Source organism: Mya arenaria, chromosome 8 (genome assembly GCF_026914265.1).
Source record: "Mya arenaria isolate MELC-2E11 chromosome 8, ASM2691426v1".
Lineage (NCBI taxonomy): Eukaryota > Metazoa > Mollusca > Bivalvia > Myida > Myidae > Mya > Mya arenaria.
Window position 1 is genome coordinate 66,116,002 of NC_069129.1, and position 12,632 is coordinate 66,128,633.

The 12,632-nt window shown below is 35.7% G+C and overlaps 1 protein-coding gene across 3 annotated transcripts in view; it reads right to left on the bottom strand.

Moving 5' to 3' along the window:
* The window catches only part of LOC128243096 (RAB11-binding protein RELCH homolog), a 103,039-nt gene that overhangs the window by 5,860 nt on the left and 84,547 nt on the right, over positions 1-12,632 (bottom strand). For all 3 annotated transcript variants that reach the window (XM_052960623.1, XM_052960621.1, XM_052960622.1), the window contains 2 exons: positions 802-918; positions 33-186 (listed from right to left, as the gene is read on the bottom strand). In XM_052960623.1, coding sequence (XP_052816583.1) covers positions 33-186; positions 802-918 — 271 coding nt within the window. The remainder of the gene's footprint in view (positions 1-32; positions 187-801; positions 919-12,632) is intronic.

The following is a 12,632-nucleotide window of genomic DNA, read 5'->3' on the forward strand; positions in this document are numbered from 1 at the left end:
TATCTCTGACGGTTTTATACACATCAACGTACCTATCTGCAGGCCTGGAAGTCTCTATCTTGGACTCGTACTCTTTGAGCATGGAGGAGATGACCTCCTCGTGTTCCGGGGCAATGTGCGCCATGTCCTGCTTCAGGCATCGCAGACCTGGCAGAAGCGCCTCCTGTACCAGCTGGTAGTTGATGACTTATCGCAGCGTCAAGGTGATACATGAATTGTTTTCTATATTTATTCTGCCATAAGCCCAATATTCTTAATAGTGTACATGCGCCAATACATTTAAAAGGATATTTTTCCGAAGCAATACATGCATTGTTTTCTATATTTATTCTGCCATAAGCCCAATATCCCTAATAGTGTACATGTGCCAACACATTTAAAAGGTTGTTTTTCCGAAGCACAATTCAGATGACAATATATCCGAAATCGAGGTTAGACTGAGCCTATATGATGACATTAAACAGTTCAGGGTCCGTTTTCAGAAAGCTTCTGAGTGAAAATTTTCAATTTTTAAAATTAAATATTTTAAATATTCTCTATTTTTCATCAAATTTATTCTCATGCATTTATATATTTACATTCTACTTGCCTTTCTAAAGTTTTTGTACTAAAACATAACAAGTTGTCTTTAAATTCGCATTATTTCGCTTAGTTGAGGCTTATGACCAGAATTGTCAACGCCGCACTGCATCGTCTCAAGTTATCTTCAATGATTCAAAAGAACCAGAAAATAAACCATTACAGTTGCATAATTTATACAAGTTATGATATTCAATGCATACACTAATATATAAAGGATACAGCAGCATGAAAGGGCGCTGTATGCCTCGAAAAGCTGCAGCGCCATCTGGCGTTTCTTCCCTTCGTCCGTCTGGTTGTTGTTCTCAAGGGCGAGCGCCGTCAATCGGGGCAACATGACTGAAACGGGAACATTGGATATAGTTTATATATCATTATCTAGTTAGCTTGATTGTGAATACAGCTACAAGCTGATATGATATGAGTCCGTTCCCTGTATAGAACAGGGTATTGGTGTCTATTGGTGTATTGGTGTCTTTATTGAGAGACCACACCCCTAGAATGGCTCGAACTGACACAATATCGAGTGAGACACCTACAGCACCGTTTAATAACAAGGTGATTACATTAAATGTGATAAAGAACAGCCACGGTGTATATATTATATTTGCTTTACGTTGTCAATGCCACATAATTATTGAGGTACACTTGAGGCACTAGAAAAGCCATACACGACAACTAGAGTGCAAGATATTTCCTCAACGTTGTAAGAATACAACCTACATTTTAAGCCAATGAAATTGCAGATAGGCAACCATCAGTAAACTTAATCATTAAGGGTTTCAACTTTCGCACGTGTTTAAAGGTCCGCCTACTGCCAATCATCCGATACACACTCCCTGCATCAGATTTTGCGTCGACAATGTATAATAATAATAATAATAATAATAATAATAATAATAATAAAAATAATAATAATAATAATAATAATAACTTTTTTTAACGCTAATGAGGTTGTGTTCTAAGTCAGTTAGAGAACATTAAGAATTCTTAATAATTAAACTTCGTTTTGTCGGGGAAACAATAAATAAAAAGGCACCACTTAGACGAATGACAATAAAGACTTATCTCAAGTACTTCTTTAATGACTGTCTAAAAGTGTGCAGGAAAATAATATACTATGTGACTAAGTAAGCAAGACGGCTAAGAAAACGAAACATGTGGATCTTCAAGTTGTTTATTACCGTTCTGGGAGAACGTTTTTCAACATTCAAAATAACGGACTGCTATAAACTACTGCTATAAACTATTTCTCCGAGGTAAGTTTAATTTATTAAGAACGAAAAATGTCATTAGAGACACATTGTTGCAAAAAAATAATGTTTTATGGCTTCTCTAGAATCCGACCATAATGCTTCCTATATATTTCAAACCCATTAGAACAGAAGGATTATGTCGTCTGCAAAGGCATCCATAACTCTGATATTCTGGAAATGCATTTTTAACCATAGCAGACTACCGTTTAAGAAGGCGGGAAAAATAAGTCTGCGAAATATACGTACATATTACAAAGTGTTAAATATCAATTATATCACCGATCACATCGTTAATGTTATTGTTTTTATTTGTTACAAAATAAAACGGCTGCTCTTCTGAGGCTAACTATTGATTTGGGGATGTGTATGATACAATGGAAAGTCAACAATTTAGCTATGAGCTTGTCTAAAGACACAAGGATTTAAACCAAGCACATTCTCACCGAACGACAAAGAACACGTCGTTGAACTATTAATATCTCCACCAATAAACGCTGGGGTTACCGCATGGAAACACTCAGTGAAAAGTGAAAAGACCCGAACCTCACACTTCTAAGTACTTTTTTCACCATTAATAAGGGCAAAAGTAAACATGTAGTTCTCATCGGATCAATGTCAGAAACTACCGCAACATGCCTAGTAGCTTACAATGTACCAATATCCAGTTTAAAAGCACAAGGATCAAGTTGAAACAAACACCGAGACAAGGCGCTGTTCGACAACCCACATAACACAACTATCTAGATATGGCCATTGGTAATATTGTGGTTACCTCCATGGCACTGTAACCAAACAAAAAAGGTTGATAACGGTACATAACGTGTTAACTATTTGAATCCCTTGAAGTCCTCGCAGCAAGACATAACGTAATGTAAGGTTGGCCGCTCCGTTTTGACTACCAATTATAAGTGATTAATACATATGTTACTATATATAGTAACACATTTGTACAGGGATTTCGCGATTATTTTCATGACTCAGCGTTTATCAGTTTTGCGGCCCGGGCCGATTATCGATTATCATTTTGCGGCCCGTAGAACGTTCGCACGTGAATTCAATTTTCGCCTTAAAATGAATTTTGGCGACTGTAAAATAATGTCTTGACTAAATAATCAAAATTTATTGATCTGCTTGAACATATTTATTGTTAAAATCTTAAAGGGAGGCAAACGCGAACGCAGTTTAGGAAGATATGCTAGTGTTTGATAACCAGTGTGGACAGTTAGGGTGGCGTTTTTCATTCTGCGTTGACATTCAAAAAACAAAACAAAGGGAGCGGCAAAATTGAATTTACTTGAAAAACAGCAACTGTTCATACATGTTGACATCATACGAGGTATTGGTTTATCTAAGTACAAGCAGTCGTTCTACTTGCTAGTTGTTTATATTTATTGAATTGAATTCAGTTATTCAGACCATGAACAGAAAGATGTCAGTGATTTGTACAGAAAAAATCGGATAGACGTTGTGGACTGTTCAAAGTGCCCAACTGAATGGGAACATTAAAGGTGACAACAAAATGCTGATTCCTGTTTGACTCACTCTCAAAAACGAAATAAAAGTAATTTGAGAGCGAGTTAAATCATCGTTGTCAAGCGAGAGCAAAATAAGCACAATTGGATAGCAGGTAAACTTTAAAAAGCAAACTGTAGATTTAGAAATAAGAAAAACATACATATGTATTAAAGAGGTTAATACACGGCGTAGCCGGGCCGTTGAGTGAAAATTGGCCCTCGTGCTCATAATGTCACTCGACTACGTCTCGGGCCATTATGAGTCACTCGGGCCAATTATCACTCAATTTTCCCTACGCCGTGTATTAACCTCTAAATGTTTTACACTATTCAAATATTAAAAATATGAAATTAAAAACGAGTGAATGATCAAACTATTAAAAGAAAAAAGTAAACCGACCATCCTCGTAGAATCGTGGAGGAAAATGGAAACTAATAAAACTTCTCCTAAACACTATAATAATCATAGTTTCATTGATTTGCCACCAGAAAAATTGGAAAAACAGGGAACTTATGAATGTGTCTATCAGCATGCTTGAGCGTATAATAACACTCCAATAGTGTTGATATTTTACAGTATATTTCACCTTAGAAAGTACACCAATAACAGATACAACAAATAAGGCTTAAGACATGGATTAAACTTACAACAGCCTTACAATCTGAAGCGGAAAGCAAATGTATACACACTTTTAGAAGCATTTTGGAGACAACTAGGGTTTGGCAGAATTAACATTTTTGGGGGAATGTAAGGTTTACACATTTTTAAAAGCATTTTGGAGACAACTAGGGTTTGGAAGAATTCATAGTTATCTTGGGAAAACTATAATGACAATTCAAATCTATGGCCATCCTTACAACCGAGGAAATATTTTCGGCGTGTCCACTGTATTCCACATCCGTGACCATCCTTGAAACTTCCCCGTAGCCATGACTAAAACACGCTGTCCTACTAAGACGCTGATTTTCTAAATATACCCATAGTTTAAAAACGGTTAACACGCACAGAAATATAAATTGTTTATCAATACATGTTGGGCTAAGCGCACTGAACGTATAAGCCTACTTGACTAAGTACGCTTCGTCCTATTTCGAAGACTCTCTAGCAGAAGAACCAGACACAATATAAATGAATTAACGCAAATGACGTCCGAACAAGTAAGCGTATTGGCCCAGCCAAAGCATACAATTGCAACCAGTATCATACAATACAAAACGTGGAATGAGGCCAATGGGAATGAGGGGAAACAGTTGTAGAGAAGCTTTGTATCTCCAAAATCATACAGATAGGGCGGAATTATTTTCTTAATTAACCTTAATCAGACAAAATGATTTATAACGATGGTAGAGACTTTGCAAACTGTGGGACGCGTCTTCTCAACACAAAGCACATTCCTGATTAGGTCATTATCCACTATCCAGAGAGGCTTCCAGTCTCGTGCCGAGAGATATGCTCACAGCGTTCTCTCATCGCCATAAAACAAGGAACCCATTGATAAATGGTGACAAGACATAATAAGGACATCGAGCAGCTTCCAGTTTTCACATTTCCAATACTTTATTATTGGATATAACAATTACAGAAATTGTTTTCAGGGTTCTCATGACAAACGAATCAATCTGGGAATACAAGTAATTGGAAACACTGGGCGGTTGGATCAGGACATATAACACACAATTGCATTAGATATTTCGGTAAGTCATCTTTTATCTTGACACCTTTGTGTGAAATATAAAGCAAAATAAATAATATCTAAACGGATATTCTGTACTGCAATGTTTTAATAATCACTGTTTGTAAAAAAATTTTTCTCAATTTCGAGAATGCTTGACAATGTTGTAAAGTTCCGAACAAAATAGCATGTAAATGATAAATCTGTTTTAATTAATGGTTTTACCATGTGTGGATTGCACAAGGAGTAGCTGATTATTGAAGTTAAGAGACGTTTAAGTTAAAAAATTGAGAAGTAAATCATCAGGCTCAACTAATGCGTTATCTTATAGAAACACTAGTTTTTGAGTTACAAGCTTAAATTAATTGTGTCAATGTACAGGAATTTTGAATGACTTTAAGTCAATTGAGGCTATTGTCATATAGGCTTGATTTAGAACTTGGATGGTCGACGAATACAGTTTCTAAACAAATAATTTGCCTCAATTGTAATGTAAAAGAAGATGAATATAATTTTGGATTGAATGCAACCTTTATACTGATATAAGAACTAAAAGAAATCCACGATTGTACCCTTTTCATCCAAATATGTAAACAACAACTATAGAATTGTTGAATACAGAAAATATTATCCAGTTAAAAATCATTCTTTTTTCTAATACAAAGCATTTGCTCAGATAAATACATTTATCACTTGATATTTTATTAAGTATTAAGCAAAGGAAATGTGTCGAGTTAAGATTAATAATGTACATGTATGTGGCCTTTCCTCATTCATTACATGATACATGTACTTGTATTTGTAACTTACTGAAGCATCAAATGGCGGGTTCCAAACCGTGTAGAGTAATGTTTATTTAAAAGTTTGGGGAGGGGGCTGGTAACAGTTTACGTACAGTTTACCTGCAATTGTTTGTCGGGTTGCCCGTTAAACAAAAGCTTAGCCAAATATAAAACCTTTAATCTGTCGATCGGTTGAAGGAAGACAGATTATCTCCCCATCAGGTAATGCATTGTTTGGCAAGTAAATACACCATTGCACCCGTCCGTCTCGTTTATCTGCATGTTCAAGATATTGCTTATGTTCTTGTATCTTATTTCTGCCTACAATTCATTCGTCTGTGTGTCTAGTTTTGCAGTCAATAAATCTTCAATGCCTTTATTTGAACGTGATGATGATGATGATGATGATGATGAGGATGCAGTCAACGCCGACGATGGTCATGACATTTTAATGGTTATAAATAATATTCACTTATTTGGGAAAAAATCAACGATAATTTCTAGGACGTTTGAATGAAATACGAGCGTTTAAAACATATTTTGAGGGACTATTTTCAATGAAAGATAGCAATCTCGATGCCGAATGGTATTAACGGTATTAAAGAAACCGATGGCAAGCCATAGAACAGATATAATGACTAGTTAAGATCATGCACATAAGCAGAAGCGGCATAGACAGCGTGATAAACAAAACCGTCTGATTCAATCCTTGTATCTTGAACAATTAACTGCGTATGAAGAATCAAAATAGTAAAATCTACATACTACACTAAACACGATATAAACTACACGGACAAACCCGACAGGCACATAGTTTGCTACTAACTTGTTTCACGTCGAAAGGACGCAATAACATGGTCTACTTAAATATATCTTAATGTTTGGTTTATTTTCAAACTACCCACACAAATGTAGAATAATAATAATAAAGATACAATAATACGCCTGCTACAATATATAGTTAAAGGTCGTCATGTGGGACGATGGAATTGCGCCGTTTATCAAGAGGAAAGCACGCATACAGCATTTTGCCACCTTATGGCAAGAACTGAATATCTGCTTCAATTTATATATGCAGTTATTGAGCTATTGCACTAAGATGACGATATACCCTAGTAAAACATAGTATATGGAATGATTTGCTTACTTGCCGTTCATCCCAAGTTGCATATACGATAAAACAATTTGTTCGGTTTCATTGAGTAATCACTTAACATCGTTGATTTTTGTATGTTCAAATGAGGAAACGTTGCTTCTGTTAAATGATCAATTCTCCCGATAAGAGCATACGGCTCTCAGAATGTCCAAAGGGACCTATATAAATGCAAGCATTAAACTGGTGTCACATTAGGTTTAGTATTACGATCCATGTTTTAATTACAGAAAACACTAATGGAACACAAATTATAACTGGAAAATGGACTATTATCTGGAGACTTCCATTTCGCAATTCGCTGAAAGAAATATAACTCTAAGTCGATTATGACACTGCATTCTCGCTATTCGGGAATTTATTTGAAAGCATAAATATGGAAATAGAGCCGTTCAGCAATAATGGGCATGAGGAATATATCTCGAGAAAACAGAAAACTTTTTTATATGGATGCATGCATGAGCATTAAAACTAAATTTTAAGGCGTTTATATATATATATATATGTATTCATATGTTAATAAATATGTATATATACCTGAATGCATATCGTATTACTAGGCAGATTTACTTAGAACCTCTGTAAAAATAAGTACATTATAACAGCATTCATTGGAATTAAGCAGTGAGTTGTCTTGTGAGTCGTTTTGGAAATCGTGTTGTGATTCGTCTTGGAAGTTGTCTTATAAGCTGACTTGTGACTTGCCTTGGAGCCGTCTTGTGATTCGTCTTGGAGGTTGTCTTGTGAGTTGACTTGTGACTTGTCGTGCGAGTAGTCATGTGACTCTTCCTGTGAGTTGTCTTGTGAGTCGTCTTTTTACTTTTCCTGCGAGTCGTCTTGTGAATCAAAGTGTGAGCTAGCTTGTGAATTGTCTTGGAAGTTGTCTTGTGAATTGCCTTGGAAGTTGTCTTGTGAACTGCCTTTTGAGTCTACTTGTGAGTCGTCTTTTAAATGGTCTTGTGAGTCGTCTTGTGAATCGTAATGTGAGTCGTCGAATTGAACATTTTTGAACACAAGATGTCATCATGAGCTTTGATGCGTGTGCTTAGTTGGAAGTACGCATTGAATGGTCAGGCAATTCGTTCCACTAAAGATGAAAATTTGAATAAGAATCTCATCGGTCTAAAATAAGTGCAAAAACTTAAGATGAGCTTCGCTCGGAGCATGTCATTTCCATTGCATTCTTGTGTCTCTATTAAATGGTTTATAAGTAGAAAGGAAACTGCAATCAAAACCTTCCTGTAAGTTTGTTCAATGGATAAATCGGGGTACCAATCACAGTCTACATGGGTATTAAAATATTGATCATCAATATTTGTGAGGAACAAATGCGTTCACTGGAGTTAAACTGGTGTTCTAGACATCACGGTTACATGTGTCCCAACAATTAATAACCAAAGGCAAAATCAAGCCTATAAGTCTAATAGCAGCCAGCACAAACTTGAAACCAACACATTATAAATCACGAATTTCAAATCAACTCAACAATCACATCTGACATCATCTGCAGATAAATGAATAAAGTCAGAGCAATACGTTATTTGTATGAATAAATGTATTTAGAGAGTTGCTCCCTATTTTATTGCTGTATTCATCCAATAACGCAACTGGTCAAACATAAGAACAAGTAAGGCATGAGCAGTACTGAGTATGAACCGTTAAGTATAATTGAAAACCCCGATTGAATTAAGAATGTTAAAGTTAACACTTTTGATTTAACATTCTGAAATTGTAGTCCTCAATTATGTCGTTACCTTCAAAGCAAGATGGGCCTATAATCCCCTGTCACACTCTTGCGGGAAAGTATGACATTGTCCGAGATAATGTTATTTTGATATTAGTTTTCCATGTTTATCTGCATTTAAAATGAAAGTTTAGACACGATGAGGATGATTTAAGAGAACGTCCAGCCTAAACTCTACTATTCTCGTAGAACGGTCTCACAGCGTCGTACATATGGCGAAAATAATCGAATACCTGTTGTATTGGAGCCGCCTTTACTGCACACACTTTGTTGCAGCAAGTCGTCAGTTCTCTGTCATGTGTCGTAATTGTCACCATGTATCGGCAGTTGTTCTTTTTGAAAGGCGAGAACATATGATAGTAGACGCCATTTTGTACAGAAGATATGCGGAAATACACATGTCAGTTGCATATTATTGGGCGAGGAGAGTTTAAAACAATTGATATATTTTTCCAGTGTTATGGACTTGCTATACAAGTACGTATTTTCCAAGTAAGCACACGAACCTAAGTTCATGATGAAATCTTACTCAGTATGATCTATTACTAGTATTACTATAATTCCTGCACAATAACACCTCGACCTTTACTGACAAACATCATCAATATTTGACAAGGCAGTCTGTTTCATTACTGATTTCTTTCCGCGATAACCATTTCATTAAATGTCTGTTAGTCCGTTTAAAGAGAGGTTGTATTGGTACTGTACGGTCACATGTTCTTTTTGTGTATTACGCCATCAAGGTATGTGTTCTTTGTAAAAAAAATAGAATTATATGAACGATAACAAGAGGAAGGTGATTTATGAGATCTCAGCTATCTTACACGTACAGGTTAATAAACAAATTTCGCAAAATAATTTTAATTCAACTGCAAAGAAAAATCCCTGGTTTGTTGTTAAAATGCTTTTATAGGAGCACAGATGCAAACAAATGTAAAACGTTAATATAAAAAAAATAGTTCGCTGTACCTGAATCTCAAACTCAGACCCAAGACGATGGAGAATACGGACCCTGTTTCAAAACCTCTTTAATATTTTGTATTTTTATACTGATGCTTTTCAACAAGATCTTCCTTTTTTGCGATTTGGGTTTTCCCGTTAAGAATGGAGACAAGAGTCTCAAAGACCCGATGCAATATTCTAAATTTAATAATACAGTAACACTATATCTGATAACATAATTAGCTTTATAATATCAACAGCACTATACAAACACGAACACGATGGTTTATAATTATCGCTTTCATTTATCTGTCAGAAAGCCTTTGGAACCTTAAAAATGCTCTCTCCAGATATTACAAATATTTAGTAGCGAATAAACGTCATTGCTTCCGGTTTAGGAAAAAATGTTTCATTCAAATATCGGGATAATCACTTTTGATCGGAATAGAAGCTTCAATAATTTATGTTGATATTTATCAAAAGGCGCCGTACTTTTGTTTAGAATTCAATAAATGTAATAGATGGAAAATCAATCTCTTTTTCATGTTAATGAGCATTGTTTTGTCTCGTAACATTACCGGAAGCAATGACATTTATTTGCTACTAAATAACTGTAATATCTGGAGAGAGCTTTTTTAGTACGGAGAAAAAGTGCGGACTGAGTATGAAAATGGAATATGAATTGTGCATCTTTATTACCAATGCGTCTCTCCTAAACACAACAGTCCGTTTTTTGGTCCAATTTCGATGAGGAAATGAACAAATGTAGAATTAAATTGGTCTGTCGTTTTTTAATGGCCAAACATTTAATTTGATGATTTAAAATCGTGTATTTACCATAAAACATACTTTAAACGTGTCAAATAAAACATAATGCGCACACGGAAAAAGAAAAACATTAAGTGATGTAGTCTCGGCTTTGGCGTTTTCATGTGTTCGTTTTAGAAATTAATTATGATTAACAGGTTTAATAATAAGGCCTTCTTATTATCCAACTGTTTTAAAGTATTATCCAACAACCCATAACAGTTTTGATTTTTTTTTTGACAACTTTCGTTTTAGTGTTGTCAATGATTTTATTGTGCATTTATCTCACATTAACCGCTCTATGAGAACTTGTTCTAATATTCTTTAATATCGTTATATTTAGAAATCGATCATTATATTATTAATCTAAGTTAATGCCCTAAGTCACATTGTTTAGGTCTCGAGTGATCCAGATTGTTTTTACATTGAACACATTGAAAAACGCTTATCAAGGTATGGGTCACTACATATTTACGAGATTGGATATGTTTTATCCTACCTTTATTAACTTTCAAAGTTCTTTTTCATCATACGCGTATGATTCTCGATTTCAGATATTCAAGGATGGAGAACAACATCCGGCTGATTTACGCGAACACGAAGCTGGAGAACCTCCCTCCCATATGCAGACACATCTCCCACCCGCTGTTGTGCCAGCAAAGGCTCCAGATGTTCCTTCACAAACAGGCTTTAATAGGTAGGCATAATTTCATACATTTTTCATATCTATATTTACGGTAAATACGGTAAACGGTTTTTCTTAGAAATATGCATAAATTGATATGCCGAACGCGTCCATACACAACCGATTACGATGTCGTTTTGCATTCATATTGTGTTTTTCACCGGTTCTGCTGTTGTTGAAACCAAGCTTATACTTTAATCCATACCCTCTCATGAATATACAATGAAATAAAAAATACTCCCATAAGCAATATATACTTAGAAATTTAAGTAGCAAAAAGAAAACAACACCATAGCGAAAGACGAATATATTCTAGATAAATGATCCGTCGGAGCATAAACAAATAATCTCGATTTGACTGAGATAGGCCATTAACCATTACATAGTGAACGCATCACTCCAAACACCCCCATCGCAAGTATCTACTATTATTTCAAGTATAACATTGAGGTAATTTCTGTTCCCGCAGACCTTTTGCAGGCGGTAACGTACTGCAACATTAAGTGAAACATGAGCACCGCAGTGCGAACGCCAACGCATGAGTGTGTTCTTTTATTCGAAAAATGGACATATTAAACTCAATAAATATAATAGCTAGTGTTATGGGCCTTGTTGAAACGGGTTATTAGTCATGACCCAGGTTTAGTTTTTGCACTACGACGACGACGAGGACGACGTCGCCGACGGCATCATGGCAATCACAAAAACTTAAAAACCAACAACAGACGAACTTTTAAATATATTGATATGCATGGGAAGCATACGTACTGTCTTTTGGCTCCTAGTATTTGCCTTGTGTTTCTAGATGTTTTGCGCTTGCCAAACACAAAATGACAAAAGTTGTAGGCGGGTGAGGTTTTCCATAAAACAACACAAGCTACTAGAACAAGCCCAATTGCCAAACATTTAACCAATAACCCTGTTTAGAGTCTCTCAAACAATTAAACTAAGGCGTCGCTGATTGAACGCCACATTCGGCTGTTGTTTTGCAGTAGTAAAGGGGCATAGATCAACAATTCTTACAGCGAGAGTTACGGGCCTTGATATGCATGTGCGTTTTGTCTGTGGTAACATGTGCACCATTTGTCAGTCGATTTTCTTTAACGGTGTTTTAGTTATAGCCGGTGTTGAACCATTTTGACTACGGCGACGACACCGACTACACAAACGACACCACACGTTAAGACAAACCTTTTTCTTTAAAAAACGAAAACAAAAACACAACAACAAACGATCTTTATACCCTACGCATATTTTCAATGCCATCATAAAAACACCAATACACTGGAAATCTCGAAAGCTACGTGGATCGCCACTCAGTTCAGAAACGCAGAAAATTCGAGGAGTCGTTCTGTCATTTACGCTTTATGTATTCCTTTGGAGTAAGGAGAACGAGTAATGTAACTGACATTTGGCTGAACCTAACACAGAAATATACGTTCCGTAAATATTTACAGCTATGTTATAAAACGCGGATGAGCTCAAATGACTTGTTCA